The following is a 27,167-nucleotide window of genomic DNA, read 5'->3' on the forward strand; positions in this document are numbered from 1 at the left end:
TTGGAGACAGCAAATCTGTACCAAAATAGTTGGCTCTCATTGGTTGGTGGTTGTATGCATTTGGTTTTGTAACTTCAACAAGGGACCAATGCTAAGACCAGGGTCATGTTAAGTAGGCTGAAACTGGGAGGGACGACCTGGACTGAAGAGCGTCTGCTAAATAAATGACCTGTAAGCCACCAAATTTCTATTTCCGTTGCAAAACTTTTTAGAACTGTTTCAGATGCATGTCCTAATGAACACAGACCAGATTTGCATGTTCTAATGAAAATATTCCTTGATAACACTACTATTTTACATTTACGTGTTTTGGCAAAGCAGGCCCTGCACAGAATACCATTGTTCTCCGGTCAACAGGTGCTCCCCTCCTTGACTCACCATATGGCTTTGGTTAAAGATGGCGTCATCAGGATCAGGGCATGGACACCTGCAGACAGTGTTTTCTCTCTTTACACCTGTGTTAATTTATGGTATAGCCTCTCGTTTGATCAACACAGAGAGACAAAGGCCAAACAAAGCTCTCAGGTACAGAGGCGATGACTGTGTTTGATGTTGCAGCTCTGGGCGATTGTTTAAAGAAGATGGATTACCTATGTTCCATTCATGAACACATTCTGGCCCTTCTTAAATGGGAACATGCTGGCTATATGGCTCTGAGTTATAAACGATTTAGCCAATGAAACGCTCAAATCAAAAGAAATTACTGGGCCTTAGCCTCAATGACCTCACTGTTACGGTCTGGAGAAAATGTGTTTGCATTCATGTTAAATGTTGATGACACTTGAGCTAACGCTGAGAAATAGAATGCATTGTTATGTAGTTCTAGTGTATTGTACAGTTGTCATAAACAGGCGTGAGCACCTTATAAAGTCTTATCTCACAACGATTCAAACTATTAACAACCATTTTGTGTCATTGAGGCAATCTCCTACAAAGAGAAACATAACGAATAATTACGCTTATAAGATATAAAAGCACGTACATCAATGTATTTATTTTTTGCCTAGTTTGATAATAATTGAACAACAAATGGTATACACTTATCAACTTTTGGTAATTTTATTGGTTTTGGAAATTATCAACACCAGCAAATGTAAAACCTTGTGATGGAGTCCAGTTATAACACACTGACAGAGTTACAAAGAGTCACATTCAAAGCATTAATATGTACAATTCTACACTCAAAAAGCCTTCACTGGTGTAAACTGAATTGGGATTGTCAAATGTCAAATCAGACATGTAATTAAGTGATAAATTGTATTTTCTTAATCCCAAATCCCTCCCCTCTGACCTTCTCCTCCAATGTGTTTTGAGAAGGAGGCAAGGAGATAAGACAAGAGGAATTGAGGAAAGACAATTGAGAAAGAGCTGAGGTGTTGACAAAAGGGAAGTTAGGGAGAAATGGCGAAACTTCAATGGAATAGCAGCTAGCAGCCATTGCGTGCAGAACCCTTCTGACGAGAAACCAAATAAATGCCAAACAATACCACTTCTGTAAGTTAATTAATCACTGATAACTTATTTTTATCATGGGGTAAACAAATTATTGTGTCTATAATGGCACCATACAGAGTACATAAGATAAATTGACAAACTTTTTTTTTTGTTCAGTACTCAAACAACTTGCAACAAAAGCCACGTAACAAACTTTCACAGATTTGCAATGTGTTCCATGTGAAAACGGCACTCACAATTTTGTCAAATGAGTTATGTGTTGAACATGAACATTTCATGTGACGTGATACATTTGAGGACAGGACAACTGTCTTGCAAAACGCAAGCTACCCCTAATTTTCATCACAAAGGATTCAACAGGGATAGAGGTAACAGCTAGGAACGTGTTCAGGAGGGAATAAACATTACACAACATTCAGCACAACATCAGAACACACCTTGTCACTGGGGTTTGCTACTACTTTGTGACACGATGTACAAAAGGCATGTCCACAGACTACATAGTAAAGACAGACGAGACCTCTTCCAGCCATGTTTAAGGCAATTTAAAAGCATTTCCTACAGGTATTAATTCTCTTCGGTACCACTGGTATCCCTGTTATTCTTTTTGAGCAATACACATTTTCACAGAAAGCATCATTACAATCGAACAAACAAGTTAGACACAATCAAATAAATCAATCACGTTAACAAGAATACAGAAATAAAGAATGACTGCAATATTATGTTCTTTTAAGACAAAGATGAGAGTGCAACGGATTGTGTAGGACACATTGGACCTCTGACATCAGACGTACGCTACTATGCTGACTGCATGAGCTTTACCTGGCGTCAGACCTACTGTACACATATAAAGGCAATAATAAGCATCAGTAAGAGTGAGGAATGTCAAACACGGTGAACATCTTGTGTCACGGAATGCCAATGTTGAGAAGTCTTTGTGCCAGTTTCACAGACATAAGTCACACATAGTTAGGCGATTGCACACCAGCATGACCCAAAAATATTTGGGTCATCTCAGATTGTTCTGCCAATTCTCACATAAAAACTTAATTGGGAGGAAGGATGTTTCACATGCTTTTTTTTAGAAAATCCTGATGAAAATTGCCATTTTAGGCCCTTTTACGACCTACCTATACATGCCTCCTGTAAGACCCTATGATCTGTGAACAGTACGTGGTACAGACATCTTGGTGTCATTATCCTCCTTATAGTGTGTTCTGAAATATGGAGTATGTCTAGATTTAAAAAATAATAATAATAATCACATTAATTGATTCAACATTAACAACATTATTATAAATATCTCAAAAGTACCATTTTTTATTTAGCTTAGACATATTGTTTGGAACAACATGCTCTTAAAACACATCACATTTCCAGAAAGGGCTCTCTGCTACTTTCAAAGAAATTATAAATGATATACATCGAAATGTACATTATAGGTCATTAACCAAATCACACCCTCCTGTAGGATTGCACATTCAGAAAATGTTTTCCCCATTCACTGTGTTGGTGATGCTCTTAAAATGTATCATAACTTTAAAAAGTAGCAGAGACCACTGAAAATTGGATGTACTTGTATAGTATATTACTTAAAACCACCATTTCAGGCCCGTGGGAAAAGTGGCCATCAAGAGCTTCAAAGTGCAGTGGCCTTCATCATACAAGTTCAAAACGTGTGAGTGACCACTTTAACAGAAACGTATCAGTGGACCATATCAGTACGAGCCAGGCCTCAGGAGGGTCCCAGGAGTGAGGGAGTACAGTATTAATGCAACACAGCACATGTGCTGCTTGGTGTAGAGCCAAGGGGATCAAAATAAATAGGGGCATATAACAGAGAACACAAAGGCAAGTCATCCCGAAAGGGCAAAGCACGACACAGTAAGCCTAAAGTGGGGAAAAATCTAACTGGACTTCTCCAAACCACTAGCGATTCTAGTAAACTTCTAGCTCCAACAGGATACAGAAAGACCACGAGGGATAACGATGGTGTGAAGTCCATCTGAAATGAGTTTGGTACAAAGCTGGAGGTTTTAGGAAGCAGGAAAAGGGTGGATTTGGGAAGTTTGGTGTGTTGGGCTTTTGGAGATCAGAGAGGTATTCTGATCAAACAGAAAACAGGTGTTGGGTAATCAAAGCTGCTCCGGATGTGTGGCCGATGTTTGAGACCCACAGACGTCATGGCCTAAATCGGAGACAGACCCGGATGACCTCGGGTCCAAAGTTTCAGCGGTGAAGGTGGCGACACATGAATAATGGAATTTATCCAGATGCGCTAGGCTGGACTTTCATCGGGGGCTATTCACTGACACAGTTGATTAAACGTGTGTGTGTGCGTGCGTGTACCCGAGTATCTCTCCCACGGCTTTTATGGTGGTAGTTTCTCTGCGTTTTTGGACAGACTTTGCAGCAGGGTTTTCTGAAAGTCCTCCTCAGATGTTTCAGGGACGAGGAACTCGAGGAGAAGGTCCCAGATACAGTAGACCAGGTGTCTGTACAGTGTAAGAGTCACAGGTTAAAAGGTCAGGGGTCTTCCAGAAATCTGCTGTCCAACATTTCCTCTCTCAAAACGTATACATAATTTCATTCTGGCAGGTGGACATTTTAAGTTTGTTTAAAATTTTGAAAACTTCATTTGTGGCTAGCGAATTTTACAATGGGTCAAATCACAACCTGATATTTCTGCAATTGTGTTGCAATTTCCCCCATTTACATCAAAGCATGATTTAGACAAAAGCATATAGGCCAAGAGGACCAAAACCTCCTACAAGGTTCAACGAGCCAAATTACATCAGCAATGAAATCCTTACAATTGAGACAACTTTCTTGATTCTAACAGCATGTTTCAAACACTACAGGGACTTAGTTGAGTCGTAAATATATTACACTGTACCTTACGCACACACACCTTATTTGAACATTTCAATAAGAAGATTAATTGTGAGACATGCTGCTATAATCAAAACGTATCTTAAGAACAAAGGGCTGGCAATGTATAAATATTCAGCTTTATCCACTGGAAACGTGTCTGGAAAGAGGTATATAATATCAAACACGCTATAAAACTTGGCTGATGCCCACTGATTCACAACCAGCTCATCACTTGGCTTTAGAACCCTTTATCAATACCTCATGTCATGTTCCTTCATAATCTATTGCAAGACCATGATGTCAGGCTCTTTAAATCATGGCCAGACAGACAGGCAAGTGGTGTAGTGTACGTTACTTTGTTGTGTGTGTGTGTGGTCACCTGTTTATGTAAGGGTCCTGCAGAGATTCCAGTGCAGTCTGCCAGCTTAGTTGGTATTTGTCTGAGCCCAGCATATCTGAGAGAAGATCTGTAAACACAGAAGAGTACAAATATAGGACCGTGAGGCCGCACAGGACTCCACAGGGAAAAACTAAAAACCATAGCTAGTTGGATATAGTGAGACCCTGAAATGGCTTCTTAGAAAGATCAATAGTTAGTTGAAATGATTTAATTTACATTAAATGCCATTGTATTGCACATAAGCAATATCTACGACTGTAATACTGATGAATTGTATGTTTGCAGAGCTCGATAGGAATGAGTGTGTATGGGAGTTTTTCCTGATCATGTGCTGTACTGGACTCCAGACCAAAGTTATAACCTAGTTCCTTTTTCATGGTCAGGTCACAAGGTCAGGATAAACTCCTGGGTCATGTTTATTAGTAAAAATAAAAAATGAAAAAATGTCTACAAATAATAATTGGAACGGGAAAAGAAAAATGAGCGTTTGCTATTGAACAAGTCCATAATCCCCCGGTTTCAGTACATTTCCTTCCATTTGGTGCCTAATGAACACCAGCCTGCCTCCTCATTATTAGTGATCCCTTACCTGGCAGTAGTCTCATGAGGCAGTGCAGAGACTGCTGCTTGGTGTCCTCCTTCTGTTGGTGGCTGCGCTCTGGGCGGGGCTGAGCTGGTAGGCTGCCCCCCGGCCACACAGCCTCCTGGAGCACCCGCAGGTAGATCACCCAGTACTGGGTACAGGTCAGGTTAGCCACGCTAACGTCAAGCCACCTGCAAGTCACAGACAACACACACATCAGGGATGTGATCAGGACAACATATTGTAGATAGAAAATCAGTAAAGATACAGTGTATTCGGAAAGTATTCAGACCCGTTGACTTTTTCCACATCCTGTTATTTTACAGCCTTATTCTAAAATTGATTAAAACAAAATGTTCTCCATCAATCTACATACAGTACCCCATGATAACAAAGCAAAAACTTTTTTGTATATATTTTCGCAAATGTATAATTTTTTTAAACTGAAATATCACATTTACATAAGTATTCAGACCATTTAGTCAGTACTTTGATATATATATATATATATATATATATATATATATATGGGGAGTTTTTCCCATACTTCTCCGCAGATTCCTTCAAGCTCTGTCAGATTGGATGGGGAGCGTCGCTGCACAGCTATTTCCGGGTTTAAGTCTGTGCTCAGGAACCCAGTCGGAGGTCCTGTGTGCTCTGGAGCAGGTTTTCATCAAGGACTGATCAGTTCATCTTTCCTTCGACCCTGACTAGTCTCCCAGTCCCTGCCGCTGTAAAACATCCCCACAGCATGATGCTGCCACCACACTTCACCGTAGGGATTCTCCCATCTCCACAGAGGAACTCTAGAGCTCTGTCAGTGACCATCGGGTTCTTGTTCACCTTCTTCACCAAGGCCCTTCTCCCCCAATTGCTCAGTTTGGCCGGGCGGCCAGCTCTAGGAAGAGTCTTGGTGGTTCCAAACTTCTTCCATTTAAGAATGATGGAGGCCAATGTGTCCTTGGAGACCTTCAATGCTGCAGACATTTTTTGGTACCCTTCTCCAGATCTGTGTCCAACACAATCCTGTCTCGGAGCTCTACAGACAATTCCTTCGATCTCATGGCTTGGTTTTTGCTCTGACATGCAATGTCAACTGTGGGACCGTATATAGACAGGTGTGTGCCTTTCAATTTCAAATCAATTGAATTTACCACAGGTGGACTCCAATGAAGTTGTAGAAACATCTCAAGGATGATCAATGGAAACAGGATGCACCTGAGCTACATTGAGTCCCATAGCAAAGGGTCAGAATACTTACGTAAATAAGTATTTTTATGTACAAAAATATCTAAAAACCTGTTTTCTCTTTGTCATTATGGGGTATTGTGTGTAGATTGATCAGGGGGGGAAACAAGGCTGTAACATAACAAAATGTGGAAAAAATCAAGGGGCCTGAATATTTTCTGAAAGCACTGTAGAGCTGTAAAGATAGGAGGTCAGTGTGGGAGTAGGGTAAATGTTCATGAATAGAGGATGATGGCAGAGAAGCAGAAATTCCTGATGAATCAGGGAATATCACATCAGTAAAATTATCAGGACAACATAGAAAGTTTCACTGAGTATGAATAGAGGATGACGGCAAAAAAGTAGGAATTCCTGATTTAGCAGCAAAAAGCAGCACATCCCTGCACGCTATACAACGGATATGTGAGAGGCTATTCCAATGGAATAATTCCAAGAGTGCAAACCCTCCATGTCTGGCATTCCAGGTAGGCTCAACCAAATGCTCAGCGTATTTGGAAGATTTAAAATACTAGGCTATTTGGACACGAGACGGTATTGCCTTCTTGCTTGGTTCGTGCAGCATGTGTCAAACCAGCAAGCGGACGTGAGGTAGCCTTGACATTCATCCAGACTGCGAATCTACAGCATTGACAAGCTAAGATGTACCTGTGGAACTAATTTACGTGGTGAAATACCACCTGGAAGCACGGATCACGGCACAGTGCAATCCCGATGTCATCACAGTTCCTTTAGTTGAAACATCAATTTACTTCTGACAAGGTAAACCGCCCACTTCTGACAAGGTAAACCGTCCACTTCTGACAAGGTAAACCGTCCACTTCTGACAAGGTAAACCGTCCACTTCTGACAAGGTAAACCGTCCACTTCTGACAAGGTAAACCGTCCACTTCTGACAAGGTAAACCGTCCACTTCTGAATGAAGACGTTGTGTATGGCGATACTATCACATAGAGAGGATATTTAACTCCCAACGAGATTAAAACCCAGACTGACTTACATAATGTAGGCACAGAACGCAGCAACCCGCCACCCACATAACGTGCAGAGGTTTTTTGAGCACAAGGTAATGGCCGTACAACATTCCAATAACTTTATAGAAATACTGTAAATACTGTAAAATGCCACTAAAATATGTTCAACAGAATATGTCCTTCAAGGCCAAATGTCATGCTTCGTTCATGGCACATTTCATGTTCCTTTAATTTAGTTATTTCATGCCAGGATCTTTCGTCCTGTGTTGCCACACACTGTTGAGGGACATGGACGGCTCTGGGAAAACGTGGATCTTGTATTTGTTTTCTTTTCACTATCTTACACCTTCTCATTCTTAATATGTTTCATAACAGCGAGGCTGGCCTCTCAAACCAATGCATGATGACATCCTGACATCTGTGTGGAACCATGATGTGGAACTGTGAGATAATGTTACTGTAAAGCCTATGAAGGATTGCCTGCTAAGAACCTCTGGCAAGATTGATGTGAGCAATTATTATCGTTGCACATATGTTGTATGCCTTGGAGGGAGAGAGAAGATAAGTTAATAGGAAAAATACATTCCAATGAGAGAACTTCTGAGTTCAACTAACAAATAACAATGACTAGGAGTTCTGAGGAAAATACAACTTATGTAACACAAGTAATATGGATTCCGTACAAAAATGTGTTGCACATTGAGCTCAATACTTCCTTGACTGAAGAAACTGTCATGTCTCACAGAGCAGCTATGAATTCTGGGAAGTGGATCTTGGTATTGGTTTGCCACGGATCTCCTACTCTTCACGCTTCTGAAGTTTACTCTGACGTTTTATTTTAGCCCCCTTGGAAGGTGGACAATGATGTGTGTCTGTTCAACGCCACATACAGTACCGACCGGAGGCAAGTGCATTAGCCTAAATCATGGTCGCTTACGACGACAAAACAGCGGAGACGAGTCGAAAACACAAAGACGTGGGCACGAGCTGCCAAGGCCAAACATACTTTCTTTCAGCCAAACATTATATTTTCCCCTCATTTGAGAAAATCTTTGGACATTGCGGCAGATCCTGCTGAAAGCATTGGGAACCTCCCAAGTCTCCCCCGTCTATAATGTCATGGGAGGGCTGGTCTGGTCTGGTCTGACATGCACGCGGTCGTGGTTTATGTCTTGGGGAAGGAGCAGTCACTCCAGCTCCTCCTACCAAGTCACTGGGGAGGTTTATAGCAGCCCAACTGCACTATTTCATCAGGAAACACGGAGGCCCTGGAAACACTCCCAGCAGTGATGTCTTTCACAGTCGGCATCAGAGTAAGTCATGTTCACGTTGAAATAACCTCGCCCTGACTCGGTGCACCTGGTGAAGGTCTCCTGCCATGAGTAACGATGCAGGGAAACCAACCTAATAAGTAAGCCTACACAGTGGGCGATGTTGTCTCTGGAAAAGATCATGCATCTTGCTATATCGATGAACGGCACCCAATTCCCACCACCACATACTTTCTAAATATGTAATACAATACTTATTACAGTATCATTGATGAAAATGAAGCAACACAACGCGCAATAGCTAACCAGCCACTCAACATCAGCGTCGGTGGATGGAATGCAGGTCTCTCTGGGATAACAAGAAGACAAAAGCTGCACTGGTCCAGACAAACCATTTAAGGGCTGACGTTGGACCACAGCTAATGTAAGGAGATGGAACTAAAAAAGCGAGTTGTTCGGAATCAACAGTAGTACATTTTATTCCTACTACTGACCCGTCGGGCAGTTTATGAAGTGCAGTCCATTTTGACTGGCAGATGCTTTGACAGGGACACGCAGCATTAGCAGAGAATACATTTCTCCACCTCATGAAGAATGGAAAAAAAGGGTTACTAAGCACTCCCGTAGCCAGCCATGTTTAAACAATCCCATTTCAAATTCTAATAGGTGCCTTGATTTCTTCTGACACTGCAAAAACATCAACGTGATAACTATATTTATTTTGGAGAAGTGCCTAATTGACATGTGAAATTCGCTCGGAAAAAGTGACACAGCCCACGACGTGGTGTTGTTCGGGTGGGCAATGGAAAGTGGAGTGAGAAAGACAGTTAATTCATTGTCTGACAGACAGAGACCGACCCTGATGCACATGCTGGGGGGAACCCTTAAATATCAGCAGATTTGGAGCATATTGGCTCTGCTAGTTGATTGTCATTTCTTCTCACTGGAACCCTTGGTGGAACTCCCTAGCTGCTTCGAAGTGACATGATAGTTGAAATAGAAGTAGTGGACCCCTCTCTCACCTTCATTTAATACCTTGATACACACAGGGTTAATGAAAAATGAATGGAAAAGCATCTTGTTTTTTTTACGTAGACCAGGGGTGTCAAACTCATTCCATGGAGGGCCTAGTGTCTGTGTGTTTTTGGTTTTTCCTTTCAATTAAGACATGGACAACCAGGTGAGAGGATTTCTATACTAATTGGTGACCTTAATTCATCAATCGAGTACAAGGGAGGAGCGAAAACCTGCAGACGCTGAGCCCTCCGTGGAATGAGTTTGACACGTTACGTAGACGATTGTCAAAGTGAGGACTTTAGGATTGAGAAGTCCATCAATGAAGAAGGCACTATAGCACTTCAGAATGAAGAACCTGTGCTTTATTGTTAGGGTTATCCTGCCATGGCAGTGGGCTGAAAGCCTGTCAAACCAGTTTAAAACGTGAGGCCTGTCTGGGTTCAGACTTTAACACTCATTCCATGTGATCTGTGTAAAACCATCCGGTGCCAATCACATAAACTGTAGTTATTATTCTAAAGTCTTGGGTGAAAATAACACAAGGACTTGGGACTCGGCAGCCAATAGTAAAAACACTTTTTCAAACAATAATGTGGAGGAAGACATGAAAGTGTTTTTATGGAGCTCAAACAAATGGGGAAATAAAACGACTACTTTCTCTAACGTCGGACTCCAGCACAGCTGAACTAGCAGACATTGTGTACTAATTTAGAAATAGCCGCTGGATTAAAAACCCCATCCAAATCCTGCATCACACTTCAGTTTAAATTACGACAACGCTTAAAATCATCTCGATGACCTAAGAAATATCTGATACATTTCCACTTCACTCAAGACTCAAAATTGCATTGAGTTAATTACCAGAATCAAAACATCGAACAAAAGTCAGAATGATGGATTTTAAGCATGGCCTGAGTGCAGGTGTTAGTGAATGCAGGTGTACTGTGTGTGCACAGGGTAATTTAACAAAAAAAGGCCATCGTCCATCCATCCATCCAACTGCTAGTTGAATTCCCACAATGCTGTTGCCAAACAGAGCAAGATGCCAAGGCAGCCAAAGAGCTGAATTCCATCAATCTATTTAGCTAGCAAAATAATCAAACTGGGAATGGAGGTCTGCAGCCAGCCTTTAAACAACTCATTACATGTTAACAGACTGTTACACAAACCCAGAGGCACACTGGACTGAGACAAAGTGTTCCTCCTCAGTGCAACGTGCCTGCCTTAGCTCACAGTTATCATTTGCATCAACAATAGTAAAGCCTATGTCATACACAACAAGAGCATTTTCTCCTCAAACACCTAAACCAAGGTCCAGGGAAAGATTCCAAGGGTCTTAAAGGGATACTTCAAGATTTTGGCAACAAGGCCCTTTATCTACTTCCCCAGAGTCAGATGAACTCGTAGATACCATTTTCATGTCTCTGCGTGCAGTTTGAAGGAAGTTGTTAACTAGATTTAGCACAATGACTGGAAGTCCATGGGTATCTGCTAGCATGTTAGTAGATACCCTTAGACTTCTAGTCATTGTGCTAACGTCAGTTAGCATTGGCTCACAAAACTACCGCTAACTTCCTTTGTACTGGACACAGACATAAAAATAGTATCCGCGAGTTCATCTGACTCTGGGGAAGTGCCAAAATCCCGAAGTATCCCTTTAATGGAGGACTCGTTTGTTTGTAAAAACCTAAACCACACAACCACACGGACGTAATAAAGAGTGAAAGACAAACAAATAAACAAGTATTACAGTACGGCCGGTTATACGAGAGCTACATCCCCAAAGTGGCTCCAGATGGGCTGTGCTGCAAAAACTCTCAGATGACAGCTAGCCTTATAATGAACGAACATGGCCTTTAGCTACAGACCAACAACACTGACTGGAGAGGGGGACAGCTAGGGATTATTTCTGACCAAAGAGACCACCATATCATACAACAACAAAATGAATGCTACTCCTCAGTCCAAAGACAATAGAAAATGGTATGGCTAGGCCACCGCTAACTGCCAATCACCTGAAACACAATGCCATTCTCCATGCATCAGAGCGCTAATGACACATCCACAAAACGTCTATTTGGAACTTTAACCATAAGCAAAAAGAAACAACTTAGGAGCTTGAGATAGGATAAAAGTGAACAGAAATGTCTTCCGACAGACGGATGTCATCTCATCTGCGTGACGCCTTTCTTCCTCAACACCGGTAAAACCACCTCTACTTCAGTCAGAGGCGCTGCGGCTGCATCTGAACCCTGATAACATCTCTGGACATCGATGTGAAGCCAAGACATTGTGTACTCTGGGTCTCAATTAGTCTCAGCCCTCAAGGCCAAGTGCTACATCAGAAGTTTGTGTAAAGTACAAGAGGAGAGATCTCAGGCTTAAATCAAAGCCAGAGTTTACATCTCCGAAGAGGAGAACATTGGGCAGATGGCCTGAGCAATAAGGCGCATCATTGAGGGGCTCTTGAGAGGTCTGTCTCTGTCTGACAAGTCCTGCTAGAGGAAACTCAACTGTCTATATGTCCAGAAGAGGGGGGGGGGGGGGGGTTAAGGCTGATAGTTCTGTGTGATGATGGGTGTGTGGGACAGGGGCATAATTTTCAACTTATAAACAGGATGTTGCCCCCCCCCCCCTACCACCCACACCATAAAAAAGCTGTGTCCTCTTCACTTGAGAGCTCACAGGGAAGAGCACATATTTTTTTCTTATGACCCAACATCTTGACTGTCCATAAATTGGAAAGGACTTACGGGAAGTCTGCCGCTGTATGACTCATGTTAATTACAGGCCCAGCAGAACCTCATAAGGAATAGAGGTTGGGGGGCTGACAAATAATGACACAGCAGAGTGGGGGCTATTCAGTGGCAGTGCTGGGGCATCATTTGAAGAGCTTTAGCACTGCAGGCATACTATAGACACGCACTACTTGGCTCACTGCAGCTCCCACTAAAAGGGGCTTAGGGGGCAATGTTATAATTCTCCTCTGGATCTGACAATGCCTTGGAGGGAGACTCATGAGACTGTTAAAAACCAGGGGTGGATATTGTGTGTGAAGTCCTGTGAACACGTGTGGTTGCACATAGGCCTGCCAGCACAGTGTGATCATCAGAGGGAGACTGATAGCTTGGTGAACCCCTCAAATAACCCTTATTGACCTCAACAGAACACACTATGTTGTGCTTCTACATAGGCCTATTAGGCAAGCTTAACAAATTGCTTTCGATCCGAATCTGTAGTAGAGACATGGAGCATTTCACTAAAACTCACACAATGCAATCCAAAATCCCTTAACAATCTCCCTCTGTTCTTTGCGCACATGTGGTCAAGAGAGGTTAAAATACTAAATGAAAAAGAAAAAGATGGTAGAACAACATGTTAACAAAGATTCAGAAGCCTTTGCGAAATATTTTCATTACAGAACCATAGATTATCAAGGGTTAACTATAACTTGATACCTCAAGCTATTAAAATGCCATAGTTATCTTGTTGCCAGAGAGTTCTTTAAGTTTCTTAAATTCATTATAATGGCAGTCTCCTCTGTGATTGTTGATGGAATGCATTCAATACACTTCCAGCGTTGATATTACAGCACAAAGTGCATGGTATAAATAACCACGTGGCAGACTTGAGCTGTGCTTACCGTAACCACCTCCAAGAGTGGGAAGTCTTTTGGATGGGACAAAATAAGCAGTTGGCCAAATTGGCCAATGTAGTTGTAATGAAGTGTTAGTAAAAGCCCCACTCTATACAGTCGACTTCCTGGTAAGAATGGAGGAGTGTGATCATCTGGGGTGCATTTCTCTTCAAATAGATCCATCTCCACTGTGGTCTTTATTCTGAAAACCTTGTATGGTGTCTGGTGTCCTAATCATTCTGGCATGCCTGGGTAAGTGAGGAGAACGCTGCATCAGAGAACTAGTGCTTACCAGACCTGGGTTCAAATAGTATTTGAAATACTTGTTTGCTTGAGCCTGCCTGGAATGTGCCAGATGGGTGGGGTTTGCACTCTTAGGACTATTTCAGTGGTCCCATTCCACCAGGCGAGCTCAATCAAGCACGGCTTAAGTATTGGAAAGATTTCAAATACTATTTTTTAAACCCAGGTCTTGTGCTAACATGTTCCGTTGAAACCTCTGTTGAGCCAATTAGCATCCAAAAGGTGTCTGGCAGACTGAGGCCTCCAGGCGGATCGTGAGCCAGAAAGGCCAGCAGGAGCAGCACAGTACAGTACAGTATTACCTAGTTCTCCTCTGGCCTCTACAGGCATTTGATGTGTCTGTTTCCACTGAGGCACAGGCTAGCCTAACCAGGTATGGTCTGGCGTCATCAGATCACCGTCTACATCCACCATCCACCCCATCCATGCTATGTCGGTGTATGTGTGTGTACACGTTTTACTATACTTGTGAGTACCAGAAGACCTCACAAGAAAAGTAAACCAACTAAAATTCAGAGAAGTGAGGAAATGTTGCTGTCCTCACTTGTAAAAAATAAAATTTTGGGGTTCGGTTATGGTTAGAATTAGGATTAGGGGTTTGTGGTTAGGTTCAGAATTTGTGTTAGGTAAATAGGATTTTGAATGGGGATCAATTGTTGGTCCTCACAAATATAGTAAGACATATCTGTGTGTGTGCATCTGCGTGTGTCTTGTGTGTGTCAGGGGCTGTTTTTATTGGGAGTGTCGTGGCACCGCATTTCATCGGCTGGTCAACACACTGACATCTAACGTTACCGACCGTGTGTGGCTGGGGCAGGTTTTCAGAAAGGCTGATTTCACAGTCTAGTGCATTGCGCCAGGGACAGTTAGAGGCTGTGTCTCTCCAACATCCATCTCAAAGTGCCCTTTTCCTGCTACTAGTCTCTCAGACTATAGATCGTATCCCCCTTTGATTCACCTTGCGCATAGGGCAGACTTCCTTGAACCAATTTCTGGTAACAAATGGCATGTAAGTCTATACCAACGATTGTGGTCTGGAGGACTACGGCATTTTAGCTACCATGAAAACCATCAGAAAGTTGAGAAAGACTGGATACTGCAATGGCGTGGAAACCAAAGAAAGTATAAGAAAAATGTTATACACCTAACATTCCAATATGATTTGGGTACTGGCTTGACACCTAACACAGGCAACACAGCTCATAGAAGTCAGAAACAGTATTTGCATGCCTGTGCCCCTGTATGTTTTACCAATTACCATACATGGATTGGATGAGTTACTTTGCCAATAGCTTGTTTCAATTCATGGTTGTCATTTGCAAACCCTTCACTTCCATACATATTAGTAAAGGAGAGTGATTGAATATATGCAGCCTATGAGACAGTTATAGAAGACGTAGTAGCAGACCAGTCAGTCTGGGTGAAATACACGTCTCTCACATGAGAAATGAGAGGAGGAACCTGCCAGACAGTATTCCTCTCTGTCAGTAATTACTTGTGGGTTGGGGCTTGCCAGACAGAGCAATTTACGGCAGCAGGTGACATCTCATCCTGAAAAGAAAATCACCCAGCAGAATTTCCTTGTGGTCAGAGCGGCACCCGACGAGAAGAATACCAGGAGCCATGAGCGACCGCCAGCCCAAGATAAGCACGGACCAAGAGAGGGTGATGGAGAGGAGCTGTACTCGCCAAAATCCCATCCTTATGAAAAAAGATTGCTGTCAGAGTGGATTGCAGTCAGAGTGCAGTATCACTGCAGTACGCGTCAGTATAGCTGCAGTTAAGAGTCCGGTATAAATGCAGTATGCTGCGTCTAAAATACCACAGTCAACTGCACTTTTACTGCAGTTTCAAAATGGCAATCTTTTTTTTGTAAAGGCAGCCTGGTCATAAATAAATAGTACCTCAAAGCTCAGGAGACCGCTCCAATCAAATCCAAGATGTCAATCAACTCAAGTGACAGTTTCAGAAACAAAGCCTAATCAAAAGGCTATAAACACTTTATGGCAGGGCAACTCTAAATATAGCGGGAAGGATAGTTATAACGACATTTATATAAAAACATCAACGTCAATAAAAGTAAGGACCAACTTTGGGAAACCCTGGTATAACCTACTAGGGTAATCCAACATTTCAATACACATGGCTCTCTTTTACTGAGCTTCAACTAACACATGGTAGTACCTTGCTCGTACTAACTAGCCTACAGTCTAATTTGACTTCAGAACTCAGATGCTACACATAATAAATGATTCAATACGAAGAAATACCAGTGAAGGCAATTACAATCAGAGCCCAATCAAAATAACTTTAACTGTTGAATTAATTAGTTTAAATTCCTTAGTTTAAGAGAATATAGATTGAATGCTTGGTCAGGAATCAGTAATAAAGAAAACTGAGGGCCAGTCAGGCTAGTATATGCATAAAAGATTGTCAAGTTGTGCCTGCAACGATTCACGTTGTTGACACTGGGCTGCATTGCTTTAGCTGAAGACTACCATTTTTGGTCAAAGGGGCATTGATCTGTTTGATCTAAAATTACCCAACAACTTTTTTTTGAGCCTGAGTCACTGCAGAACTATGCCTTTGGTTTGTCGTAGCAGAGCACGTCGTCCCCATGCAGCTCAGGTGGAAGAAAAGGGTTGGCTGAAGTGTGAACAAAGGCATTAAGCCTACCGCTGACTTCACCTCACTGACAATGACAAGTGCGTTTATCGCTTATCAAGGCTAATTTTACCCAGCTTCAGATCGTGTTGCTGGTTGTGCACTTTTCAGGAATCAAACAATATCTCCCCTGGACCCTTTTGGGCTGACTGTGTTGACCAGAGTGGACTCCATCATGTCCTTGATGTCCACTGTCAGGAGCATGGGGGTGAATGCCACTAAATGGTGCAGCTTAAAAGGGATACTTCACTCAAATTAGAATTTCGGGTTTGTTTACCTAGCCACTGTCCAAAACCGCTAACTTTCGTACTTTTAAACCAAAAACCAATACGAAGTCAATATGTCTGATATATGCATGTTTTAAATTGTTTTAAAATTGCAAGTATCCTACAGACACAGCTAGCTGACTGAACTAGGGGGAATACAGCATAGAACCATGTATTTCATAACGTTTGCTTCGGCAGGGGGGAAAAAAACCTCACCAAGACTTGATCCTTGCCTGGCAGATCACTAGAACCCATACAGGGTGTCCGGACACTTTCCGCCAGCCATGCTGTTAAGTAGCGGTGGGTAACGATGGGACCATGCAGCCTGGTCCAAACCTGATTGCAACATGGTCACGAGGAACCTTCCCTCCATCAATGGCCTTTCTATTGGGTACAAGTTCAACACTGATATTGCTCATTGTCTTTGTCTCGGACAGCATGATCACACTGTTGAAGAGGGTGCCGTGTCAGAACAGACTGTTGGGGATGTCACACCTCAACGGAACAACGAGTGATAAGGTTACATAACAGGGCTCTTTTCCATCCCTGCTATGCCAAATCTCCTGGAAACCAATGGCCTGACCACCAGTGCAGTGGACTCAAACAAAAGCTGGGCGCCTGCAATGGGGTCTTCCTTCAACCCTCCTTCCCTGCTGGGTGAACAACTCATAACTCACAGAGTATGAAGCACAGGAAGACCCTCTGTGCAATGAAAATAACCAGCACCACTGTTAGAAACCACCATCTCTGAAGGATGCTTATTTTGGGGCCAATCATTTAGGCTGAACAGCCGAACTCGCCCTGGCTGTCAATGAAAAGCATTCACCATTAAAGAACAACAAAGCCTCACACTTACTTAACTCTGGATAAAAAAAATCAGCTTTGACACCTCCCCAAAAAGACAGTTAATGAAAAATGTAAGTTGAGAGAAATAAAAAGTCTATACTGGGACAAGGCGGAATCTATAACAGGACACCAACAGAAAAACATTGCCTTGAAACAGCTGGTGTTTTTTTAGGTTCTAAATAAAAATAATTCAAGCAAACTATTGGGTAACAGTAATACACATCTGTAACATTTCGGACCTGTCCACCAGTATACTGGCAGGACCCATCATTCAATCTTTCCCCTCCGAAAATGGATGTCGGCTGTGGACTTGGCGGGAAGCCCTGCTGTACACTACAGCGCAAATGACCCATTTGACATGGCAAAACATGTCACTGCATGGATCTGCTCCACACATGACAGCAGAGCTGGAGAGCCGGGCTGTACAAGCTGTGGTCAGACTGGTCCTAAACTGGGTTAAAGATGTCAAACATACAGTAGAGTTGTTTGCCGCCTCACCTCCATCACAAACAAGTGCTCCATTCAACGTCCTGAGAAAGGCAGTGTGCTGATGGAGTCGTAGGGTATTTCGGGTGCCACTCCAGCAGGGAACACCTGTACTTTGTCTATTCTGTCAAGGGTCATACTTGGCTTGCTGTCGATTCATTACCCAAATATGAAGTATTTTCTGGACTTGGGGAGCAAAATGTTCCACACTGGAATATGTTATCAACTATGCTCAGCTGAGGCAAAAGGTTGCACCGAAGTTAAGCTACTTCATTCAACTTGACTACTGGGAGGTTTCAATCATCACTTCATGTATCACTGTTATGTCAATGCCAGTAAGACTGTGACATTGGATGCTAGAACAACAGTCCAGTACTATATAGGCATGCCCCTGTCTCAAACTAAAACTACAGGTGTCAGAAATCAGATCCAAAATGACCAAAAAGAGGAAACTATCATTCTATTGAACTGATAATAGACAGGGGCTAAAGGGGGAAAATGAAAGAGAATGGGAAAACGGTACAGGCGATGTGATACAAAACAGTGGAGAAGGACACAGACACCTATTTTTCAACACCTCTTCTCACCTTGGGAATGCATCTGAACACATTTGAGAGCCATGTCATGCAAAACAGATCTCAGATTCCCTTGGCTTAAGATAGTCCCTTAAGTACACTGATGACTGAAGGATACTGCACATAACAAAACAAGCATATCATCACCCTGTGGGACCACCTTATGGGGAAATGTGGTATATTTAACGCTTACGACGTTACTCACTGTTCAGAAACCAGACAGAGTGAGAGGACTGTTTGTGTGAAGTTCATATCTGTGTATATGAAATTGTTGTCATTCACAAAGCCTAAAGATAATTTTGCTGCTGTACCCTGTGAGGCTACAGAATATATAATATGTCACTAAGAAGATGATTTTATCCAAAGAGAGTTACAAAACAGTGAGTGCATAAATTGAGTATGTGTGTATGTGATCCCTGCAGGAATTTAACCCATGACCTTGGTGTTGCTAGCACCACACTCCTACCAACTGTACCGGACAGTATATGAGGAATATTGTTCAATGCGATAAGATTGTCAGTCATTCCTTCGATGCCGTTCCTCTGAAGATTGTGCTTGCTTCATGTACAGACAAAAAGACACAAATCTGGCCTCGAGTGGATTTTCCAGACTTCTGTCTAAGGGTGAATATTTTCATCTTAGATTGTCCCAGTTTCCAGTCTATAAAATTATGCATCTCCCTAACCAATGCCTTGGACCCCATTTACGAGAGCATGTCTCCAGCCAAATCCTTCACACAGACGTTGTGTGTTGGAGGCCGGGCTCCATCCACTCGCGGTTCTTGATTAAAGCAGAGCAGACATGCAAGCGGTGCCGGTGACAGTTATGGACCGGGTTTCCATGGCCCGCATCTCCTTTGCATTTTACTAAACACTTATGTCATATTAAATAGGTTTAGCGCTGGTTTCTTGGCGTTTCAATTTTGTAACTGTAAGTAAACAACTAAAAAACTCTGAAGTCATCGATGCACTGCACTGAGAAGTACTGCGAACCTTTAATCAAATTCGGTAGTGTCTTGAAAACCTGAACAGATAGACAGTACAGTCAACAGTAGCCAAAGCTATATGCCTAGTAACTTAGCCTAGCTAACCTTTCCCTTGTTAGAGAATTTAAAGAGTGAAAGAATTTAAACGTGTTTTCATCTACTGCTATCTCCAGAGGCTATCTCCAGGGGGCCTTAGGGTATAGCTAGCATAGCTGAGCAACATGTAAAAAGATGAGAGGACTAGTTGCCACAGTGAGAACGGTCTCTGCTGACAGACTGATGCTTTAAATAGCTCGGACCAACAACACAGGGGCCACTAATACAGGGCCCTCTGTCTTTAGGGAGGGTTAGGTGACTTAGATCACACAAACCCAGAACATTGTATGCATGTTGGGTTTACTGCTACAGGGTCAGCTATACCCGTTATGACCGAACTTCTGTGAAGTTGTTGCTGAAGGCATTCTCAGAGAAGGGAAGCCAACCAAACATATCAAATTCAAGATTCAGAGGTACCTTTACGACACCAGAAGTACCTTTCTTTCCATTCAAGAAAATACGCTTAATGAGCCAAAATTCAAAATGTCAACCTCAAAACTACCTTCTCAAAAAAGCAACAGTCATTACATTAATCAAAATCCTTCTATTAATCTTAAAGAGAAACACAGTTTTTCCTCATAGAATTAGATTGAAAACTAGGAAGCTTCTACTTCATAAACAGGATTGGTCTTGCACATGGCCAATCACATCCCAGTCTGGCGGAGGCTCAGCTCACACATCAAGGCCCAGGGGCCCCTGTGATACGATACTTTCCGATGCTCCTGTCGAAACGGAAACCCTCGTAAAAGTCGTCAGAGCGGCAAGAGTCAGAGGAGAAAATCTCATTAGGAAAACAAGTTAGCCTAAGCATTATCACAGCATCACCGATATTTATTTTGAATGGAACTAGGTCAAGCGTTTATACACCATCCTTTATGCTTTTAATCTCAGAGTAGGAGTGTTAGTGCCGATATAGGATCAGTTTTGCCATTTTGATCAGAATGAATACGATTATATGGATAGGGGGGGACCTGATTCTAGATCAGCTCTCCTACTCTGAGACGATTTGTGAATACAGTCAGAGTTCTCCAAACTGCTTCTAATATACAAGGACGCCAGAAATAAATGTTGTCAATTAAGATGAAATGCATTATCAAGATACTATCATTAGGGTCTATCAAGCTTTAGGATACCTTGGTAGGTCTACTGATCATAGCAGAGAAGAACCTACTGCTTCAAAATCAGTTTTCCCACAAAGAAATGGAAACAGAAGCAACTAATTGCATAACATAGGCCTACTGTAGGTACAGAGGCACTGTGGAAAGTTATAGAACAGCAGGTTGAGGAAACTTGGAAATAATTGATTTTCAAAGTGATTAATATATCTTCCAAATCAATGTGAATCAATGCAATGTGAAATAAATAACAGGACTCTGTGAAATGTGAAGAAAACATCTGTCTCGGAGCAAAAGGAAAAACATTCCTTTAAAATACGAGCTCCTGACAGATGGTATTATTGTGAAGCCATTTGAAGGGACCATGAAAGACACGTTTATAACTGCGTGCGTGTGCGTGTGTATGTGTGTGTGTATTGCTATCCTTGTGGGTACCGGAAATATGTGTGTGTGTGTGTGTGTGTGTGTGTGTGTGTGTGTGTGTGTGTGTGTGTGTGTGTGTGTGTGTGTGTGTGTGTGTGTGTGTGTGTGTGTGTGTGTGTGTGTCTAGCCCTGAGTGAGAGCATTTCGGACTCGGACAGTGGGGAGAGGCGAAAGGTCATTGGAGAATTAGAGAAAAATCTCCTCGCTTGAGACTACCCTTTCAAATAAATGACCGTGACACAGAGGCATGCAAAGTAACAGGCTACTTGACCGCCAAAATAACGATTACCCTCCGAAGAGCCAACATACCTGTCCCATATGTGCGAGGAGAGGAGCATGCCCAATTTGACTGGAGCGTGGAGCGAGGAGCGAGTTCCCCAAAAGCTGGAGCAGCGGACTTCTCTCCCACTCCAATTCCGCTCCAGTAGCGCTCACTTCACGAGCTCAGGACATGCCCGGCCCAGCATGCATCTGTAGTCTACTTGTGTGCTGCTATAGCCCCTTGCTTTAGCTACTGTCATGGAGTTCGCTAAATATTTTCATAAAGAAACTTATGAAACACTTAGGTGCAAAATCAAGGTGACTTCCAAAGATCAGGAGGACCAAGAGCAAGAGAGGGAGTGTGGTGATGTAGTGTCCACAACTAAAGAACCACTATGGAATCTGAAAAGACACGTATCTCGAAAGCATGATGGTGTACTTACTATGTGCACTTGCTAACGGAAAGGAATGAGGTGGGTAGCTAGCAAAGTGTGTCATTATAGCAAAGTATTTATAAACAAAAAATCTGATCTCGTAAAAAGTTTGGTTGATTTTGGTTCTATTATCTATAGAATAGGCTATCATTGATTTTGGCCGAATAGGCCTGACATATAACCTCTTTCAATGAGCTTTCTGTTTTGATTGGGTTATTTTGCCTAAAAACCTTTCGGCCTACCTATATATTATTTTTTATTTTTTTACTCTGCATCCCTGCCCAGCCTGGCAAGTGGCCCAAAGGGTGTTTAGCATCCCTAGTGTCTCTGCAAGCGCGGAGAAGGTATTCTCCGCTGCTGGCCTGCTCTCCAGGCACCATCGCATCAGCCACAGACTCTGGCCAAATTCGTGTTTCTAAAAGTGAATAGGCCTAATAAGACATTTTTCATTTCATTTAATTGTAAGTAAGTCATAGCCTTTATGCACAATTTATAGACTATAATAATTGAATACAAAGAAATGTTGTTTAAATGCTGAGCGCTTAATGTTCATGCCAGCCTAGCGTGTCTCACTCACAAATGCGTCATCATTTATTTATTTGGAGGCTATAACCTTGAAATAATAGGCTAATAATAATAATAATAATAATATAGCCTAAATAATTCATTTTCGTTCCTTCTGAACGATGCTTCTTAGGCTCCCTGTCTGGCTCCTAACCTATTTAGAGTGTTTATATGCTGTTTAATATGACATGTAGCCTATTTGAAATGATGAGCGTTTTTTACTGTCACCTTTTCATGTTGTTTATTAAAATACGTTTCATTCAAATCATATGGTTTGGTTTCAATAGTTCAAATCTAAATGATAGGTCCAGGTAATCACAAAATTGGTTAGACTGTGATTTTAATGAATGGAGCGAATTTGGAGCAGCAGTTTTTTTTCCTGTGAGCATGGAGTGTTTTTTAGCGGAGCGGTTGTAAAGGACGTGGAGCGCCGAAGCGGAGCACAAGCATCGTTCAGTGAGCGATGAGCGGGATTTCTGACCGCACAACTCCGCACACATGCTCTGGTCCCAGTACACAACATCGCTGAGGTGCAAATTCTTTACGAGCTCAGAGATTGTACTCTTGCACATTAGAGGAACAGTTTCCAGTTATTCAGCAGAAACCACAACAACCACATTGGCCCCTTTTATAAACTCCTTGAGATATGTAAGACACCTTACTTGTTTGACAAAATAATACTGGAACAATACTGTATCCACATAAGTCTTTTGCTAAATGCTTAATTCTAATAAGAGTTTGGGTGCACAGTAAGTCAAAATTAAATCCACTCACACAGTCAATCTTCTGAAAAGGTCCATTTCGAAATTATAGGTTCCTGATTTCCATATGTTCTGATATACAGTACTAGATATGGGAGGTCAGTGGCTGACTGGTAAGTGGTGACAGATGTCAACTAGTTTTGGGGGACTTGTGCTCTATGGCTGTCCATGCCATAGAAATAGACTGGAGTAGAGTAATAATTATATTTCTATGGTCCATGTATCAGTACCTGTCAATGAGGGTTCCAAATAGCAGCCGGATAGTCTTCCGGATGTTGTCGGTGCACAGCCAGCTCCACTGGTCCTTCATTAGCAGACACATGATGTCTAGGGCCACGTCAGCCAGGGCCGTCTCCGCCACTGTGGACAGTACCACAAAACACACATCAAATACACACACACGTAAACGACACGCATGCACACACACTTTACAAAGTAGCCCACATTCTTGAAACAAGCACAATAAACACCATAGGTTTGAAGCCTTGTGTATGTATCACTATTTACCATGCATTAGCAGTGGTCCAAAGTCAAATAATTTAGAGAAAGCAACTGTATCTCAGTTTTCAACCAAAAATACTAAATAACATTCTGGCTATGAAATATGAAAATCACAAAACACTAAAGCCTCATGTAAGTGTTGGATATCTACTGTATGTCAACATTATTGGCAAAATTTGTCAGAGGAAATCTGTAAAAAGGAAAAAACCTATGATACACACAATGTCAAACATTGACACAATCAGTAACCTCTTGCTTCTGGACAGATTTCTCAGCATAGACAAAAAAAATACCCCCAACAAATGTTTGCCAATACTTCCCTCTAGTGGTGATATTATAGTACTGCATGGGTATGCTGGTCACATCATTCAGGTTAACTTTTCAACCTTGAAATGTTCAGGAGTGATCTGGATGTTTCAGACCTGTCTGGTTAGTGAGAGTGAGCCAGACGGCTCACCATGAAAGTCTGGCCCACATCTGAAACGCATCTCCTTCAGACAAGACAATGAGCAGACTTTAAACATGGAAGCCCTAGCAATTTGGATTCAATTAAAAAGGGACATGCTCATTCCAATGTCGAGTCGTGGGAGATAGTTTCCATATGAAGTCAATGAGATCACAATTTTTTTCTAAGGCCATTCACTGGATCGGAGACATACAATAGACTGCTGGTCTTCCATGTGTGGAGAGAAGTAATAGGCAAGATCAGTTAGAGGACCTAAACCTTCTGTCCACATTCTAAAACACTAAATATTCATAGACCGGGCCAGAAACTGAACTTAAACCAAGTAAGAAAAGTAGCAAATCCTGTTTTTATGTACAGTAAAAAACATTTCACAATGAATGAGCCATTCAAGCTCAGTCTGGAGTGGAAGATGTGGGCGGAATTGTGCTTCCCCTGACTTCACAGTCACGCCACACTGTCCGTCTGTCTGTCCACACAGTAAGAAGCATGCATTCACGCACGTACAAACAGACACTGCCGGGATGAACAGAAAGCGGTCATGGCGTAAAGATCCATTATCACAAGATTTTTGTATGAACTTAGTTCCTGTATTGAACTAATGGGGCATTGAACAATATTGTGAGGTGTCATTGTGTACGTTTACGCACCCACCACTACTAAAATATCCACATTCTTTGCACAGTCCTTACCAGAGTCTTGAATGGATGCACCTGGTAAATTATTCCATGTGCACCCACAGCCTCCAACTTCTACTCTGAGGCCTGGACAGGCTTCCCTCTCAGCCTCTGCGTCACACATCACCGCTAGTTCCTGCTCCTTAATAAAGGCCTCTAGACCAGCAACCGACAGGCCGTTAAACCCCTGCAAAAAGAGAAGCATGACAAACATTCATGTGTTTAAGGATTAAAAACTCTTAGAACAAAATGTCATGCAACAATCGTCACTGTAGACGAGAGACCACAGCACAGTGAAGTACTTACTGTGCTCCCCTCATCTAAGCAGTATAGCACTTTAGGCCTCATGTCAGACACATTAAGGACTGGGGTGATTTTGCTGGAGAACCTTAGCCGGGACCTGTAAACAGACACACATATCATACTTTATTTATTTAACAATACATTTCACAAAATGTCATGCGCATTTCATAATGAAATAATGTATACATATATATACACACAGATATCTATCCATCCATACATCCACACACAAACATATATATATATATACACATACATACCGGGTGTACAAAACATTAAGAACAACTTCCTCATATTGAGTTGCACCCCCCTTTTGCCCTCAGAACAGCCTCAATTCCTCAGGGTATGATCTCTACAAGGTGTCGAAAGCATTCCACAGGAATGCTGGCCCATGTTGACTCCAATGCTTCCCACAGTTGTGCCAAGTCCTCCCGGGTGGCGCAGTGGTCTAGGGCACTGCATCGCAGTGCTAGCTGCGCCACCAGAGTCTCTGGGTTCGCGCCCAGGCTCTGTCGCAGCCGGCCGCAACCGGGAGGTCCGTGGGGCGACGCACAATTGGCATAGCGTCGTCCGGGTTAGGGAGGGTTTGGCCGGTAGGGATATCCTTGTCTCAGTATGTAAAAATGTAATAAAATGTATGCACTCTACTGTAAGTCGCTCTGGATAAGAGCGTCTGCTAAATGACTAAAATGTAAATGTAAATGTAAAAATGTAAGTTGGCTGGATGTCCTTTGGGTGGTAGATCATTCTTGATAAACACGGGAAACTGTTGAGCGTGACAAACCCAGCAGCGTTGCAGTTCTTGACACACTCAAACCGGTGTGCCTGGCACCTACTACCATACCCCGTTCAAAGGCACTTCACCCTCTGAATGACACTTTACCCTCTGAATGGCACACATACACAATCCTTGTCACAATTGTCTCAGAGCTTAAAAATCTTTCATAAACCTGTCTCCTCCCCTTCATCTACACTCATTGAAGTGGATTTAACAGGTGACATCAATAAGGGATCATAGCTTTCACCTGGTCAGTCTGTCATTGAAAGAGCAGGTGTTCATAATGTTTTGTACACTCAGTGTATATATTCAGGGTTGGACGGATTACTTGAAAAATGTAATTACAGATTACATGACAATAAATGTAATTTGTAAAATAATCCATTAGATTAATCAAATTGAGTAATGTAATCTGATTACTTTTTGATTAACACCTTGGTAAATCAGCATCTGCCTCGTCAGATTATCTTGCAGAACAATCAGTTCCCTCTAAAGCTTACTGTAAACTTCCCAGTCGAAACAGTTCGAGCATATATTATGACAACATTTTGGTGTTTGGCAGAAGTTTTTTGGGCTGTTTGAGCACACAAAATGTTGTCTTGAAGCTTGTCGAAGTTCGGTAGCCGAAGTCTTCGCCCCTTTGTCAGTGATTGGTCAACACTAGGGATTCTTCAATGAAGTGTTGTCATTCAACGACAGACGACGAGTTTTAATGCAAATCTTTTCACCTGAGAAATACTGCACCAAAAATAGTTAAACTTAGTTAGATATACAATTGTTTGACTAAGACCTCCAAGGCAAAAATATCCAAATGAATTACAAATTTATTGAGTTATCTTAGATTAATTTAGACTATTTTGAAGAATTGTACTGGCTATGTTGTTGATACGGCATCTCAAGAGGGACAAAAGCAAAGGAATATTAACGGAGTATGCGAGCAGACGTTCACTTCGCCTAGCCGAGCTCTGCTCGGAGCAAACTGACCTTATTTATGCGGACACCTTTACTCTGCCCACTCAACCCCAGAATCCTTGGGAAAGTGCTGGCTCAACTTTTTAATGCATCTTCTTGATGAAATGGCATCACTAAAACGTCAGCGTTACTGTCAAGTTCCAGGAAAAGCTTTTCCAACGCTCATTCTTTGATTGTGAAATTATGGGCCTACATCCTCCCACCAAACAGATTGTGGCCAGCAAAATAGGAAATG

At 42.2% G+C, this 27,167-nt stretch overlaps 1 protein-coding gene across 1 annotated transcript in view; it reads right to left on the bottom strand.

Moving 5' to 3' along the window:
- Nucleotides 1-974: 974 nt before the first annotated feature.
- The window catches only part of LOC120028777 (sorting nexin-19-like), a 33,006-nt gene continuing 6,813 nt past the window's right edge, over nt 975-27,167 (bottom strand). The window contains exons 7-12 of the mRNA XM_038974017.1: nt 25,186-25,279; nt 24,895-25,066; nt 23,469-23,598; nt 5,322-5,506; nt 4,712-4,799; nt 975-3,953 (exon numbers count right to left, since the gene is read on the bottom strand). Coding sequence (XP_038829945.1) covers nt 3,830-3,953; nt 4,712-4,799; nt 5,322-5,506; nt 23,469-23,598; nt 24,895-25,066; nt 25,186-25,279 — 793 coding nt within the window. The 3' untranslated portion in view covers nt 975-3,829. The remainder of the gene's footprint in view (nt 3,954-4,711; nt 4,800-5,321; nt 5,507-23,468; nt 23,599-24,894; nt 25,067-25,185; nt 25,280-27,167) is intronic.

This window comes from Salvelinus namaycush, chromosome 34 (genome assembly GCF_016432855.1).
Source record: "Salvelinus namaycush isolate Seneca chromosome 34, SaNama_1.0, whole genome shotgun sequence".
Taxonomy (NCBI): Eukaryota; Metazoa; Chordata; class Actinopteri; order Salmoniformes; family Salmonidae; genus Salvelinus; species Salvelinus namaycush.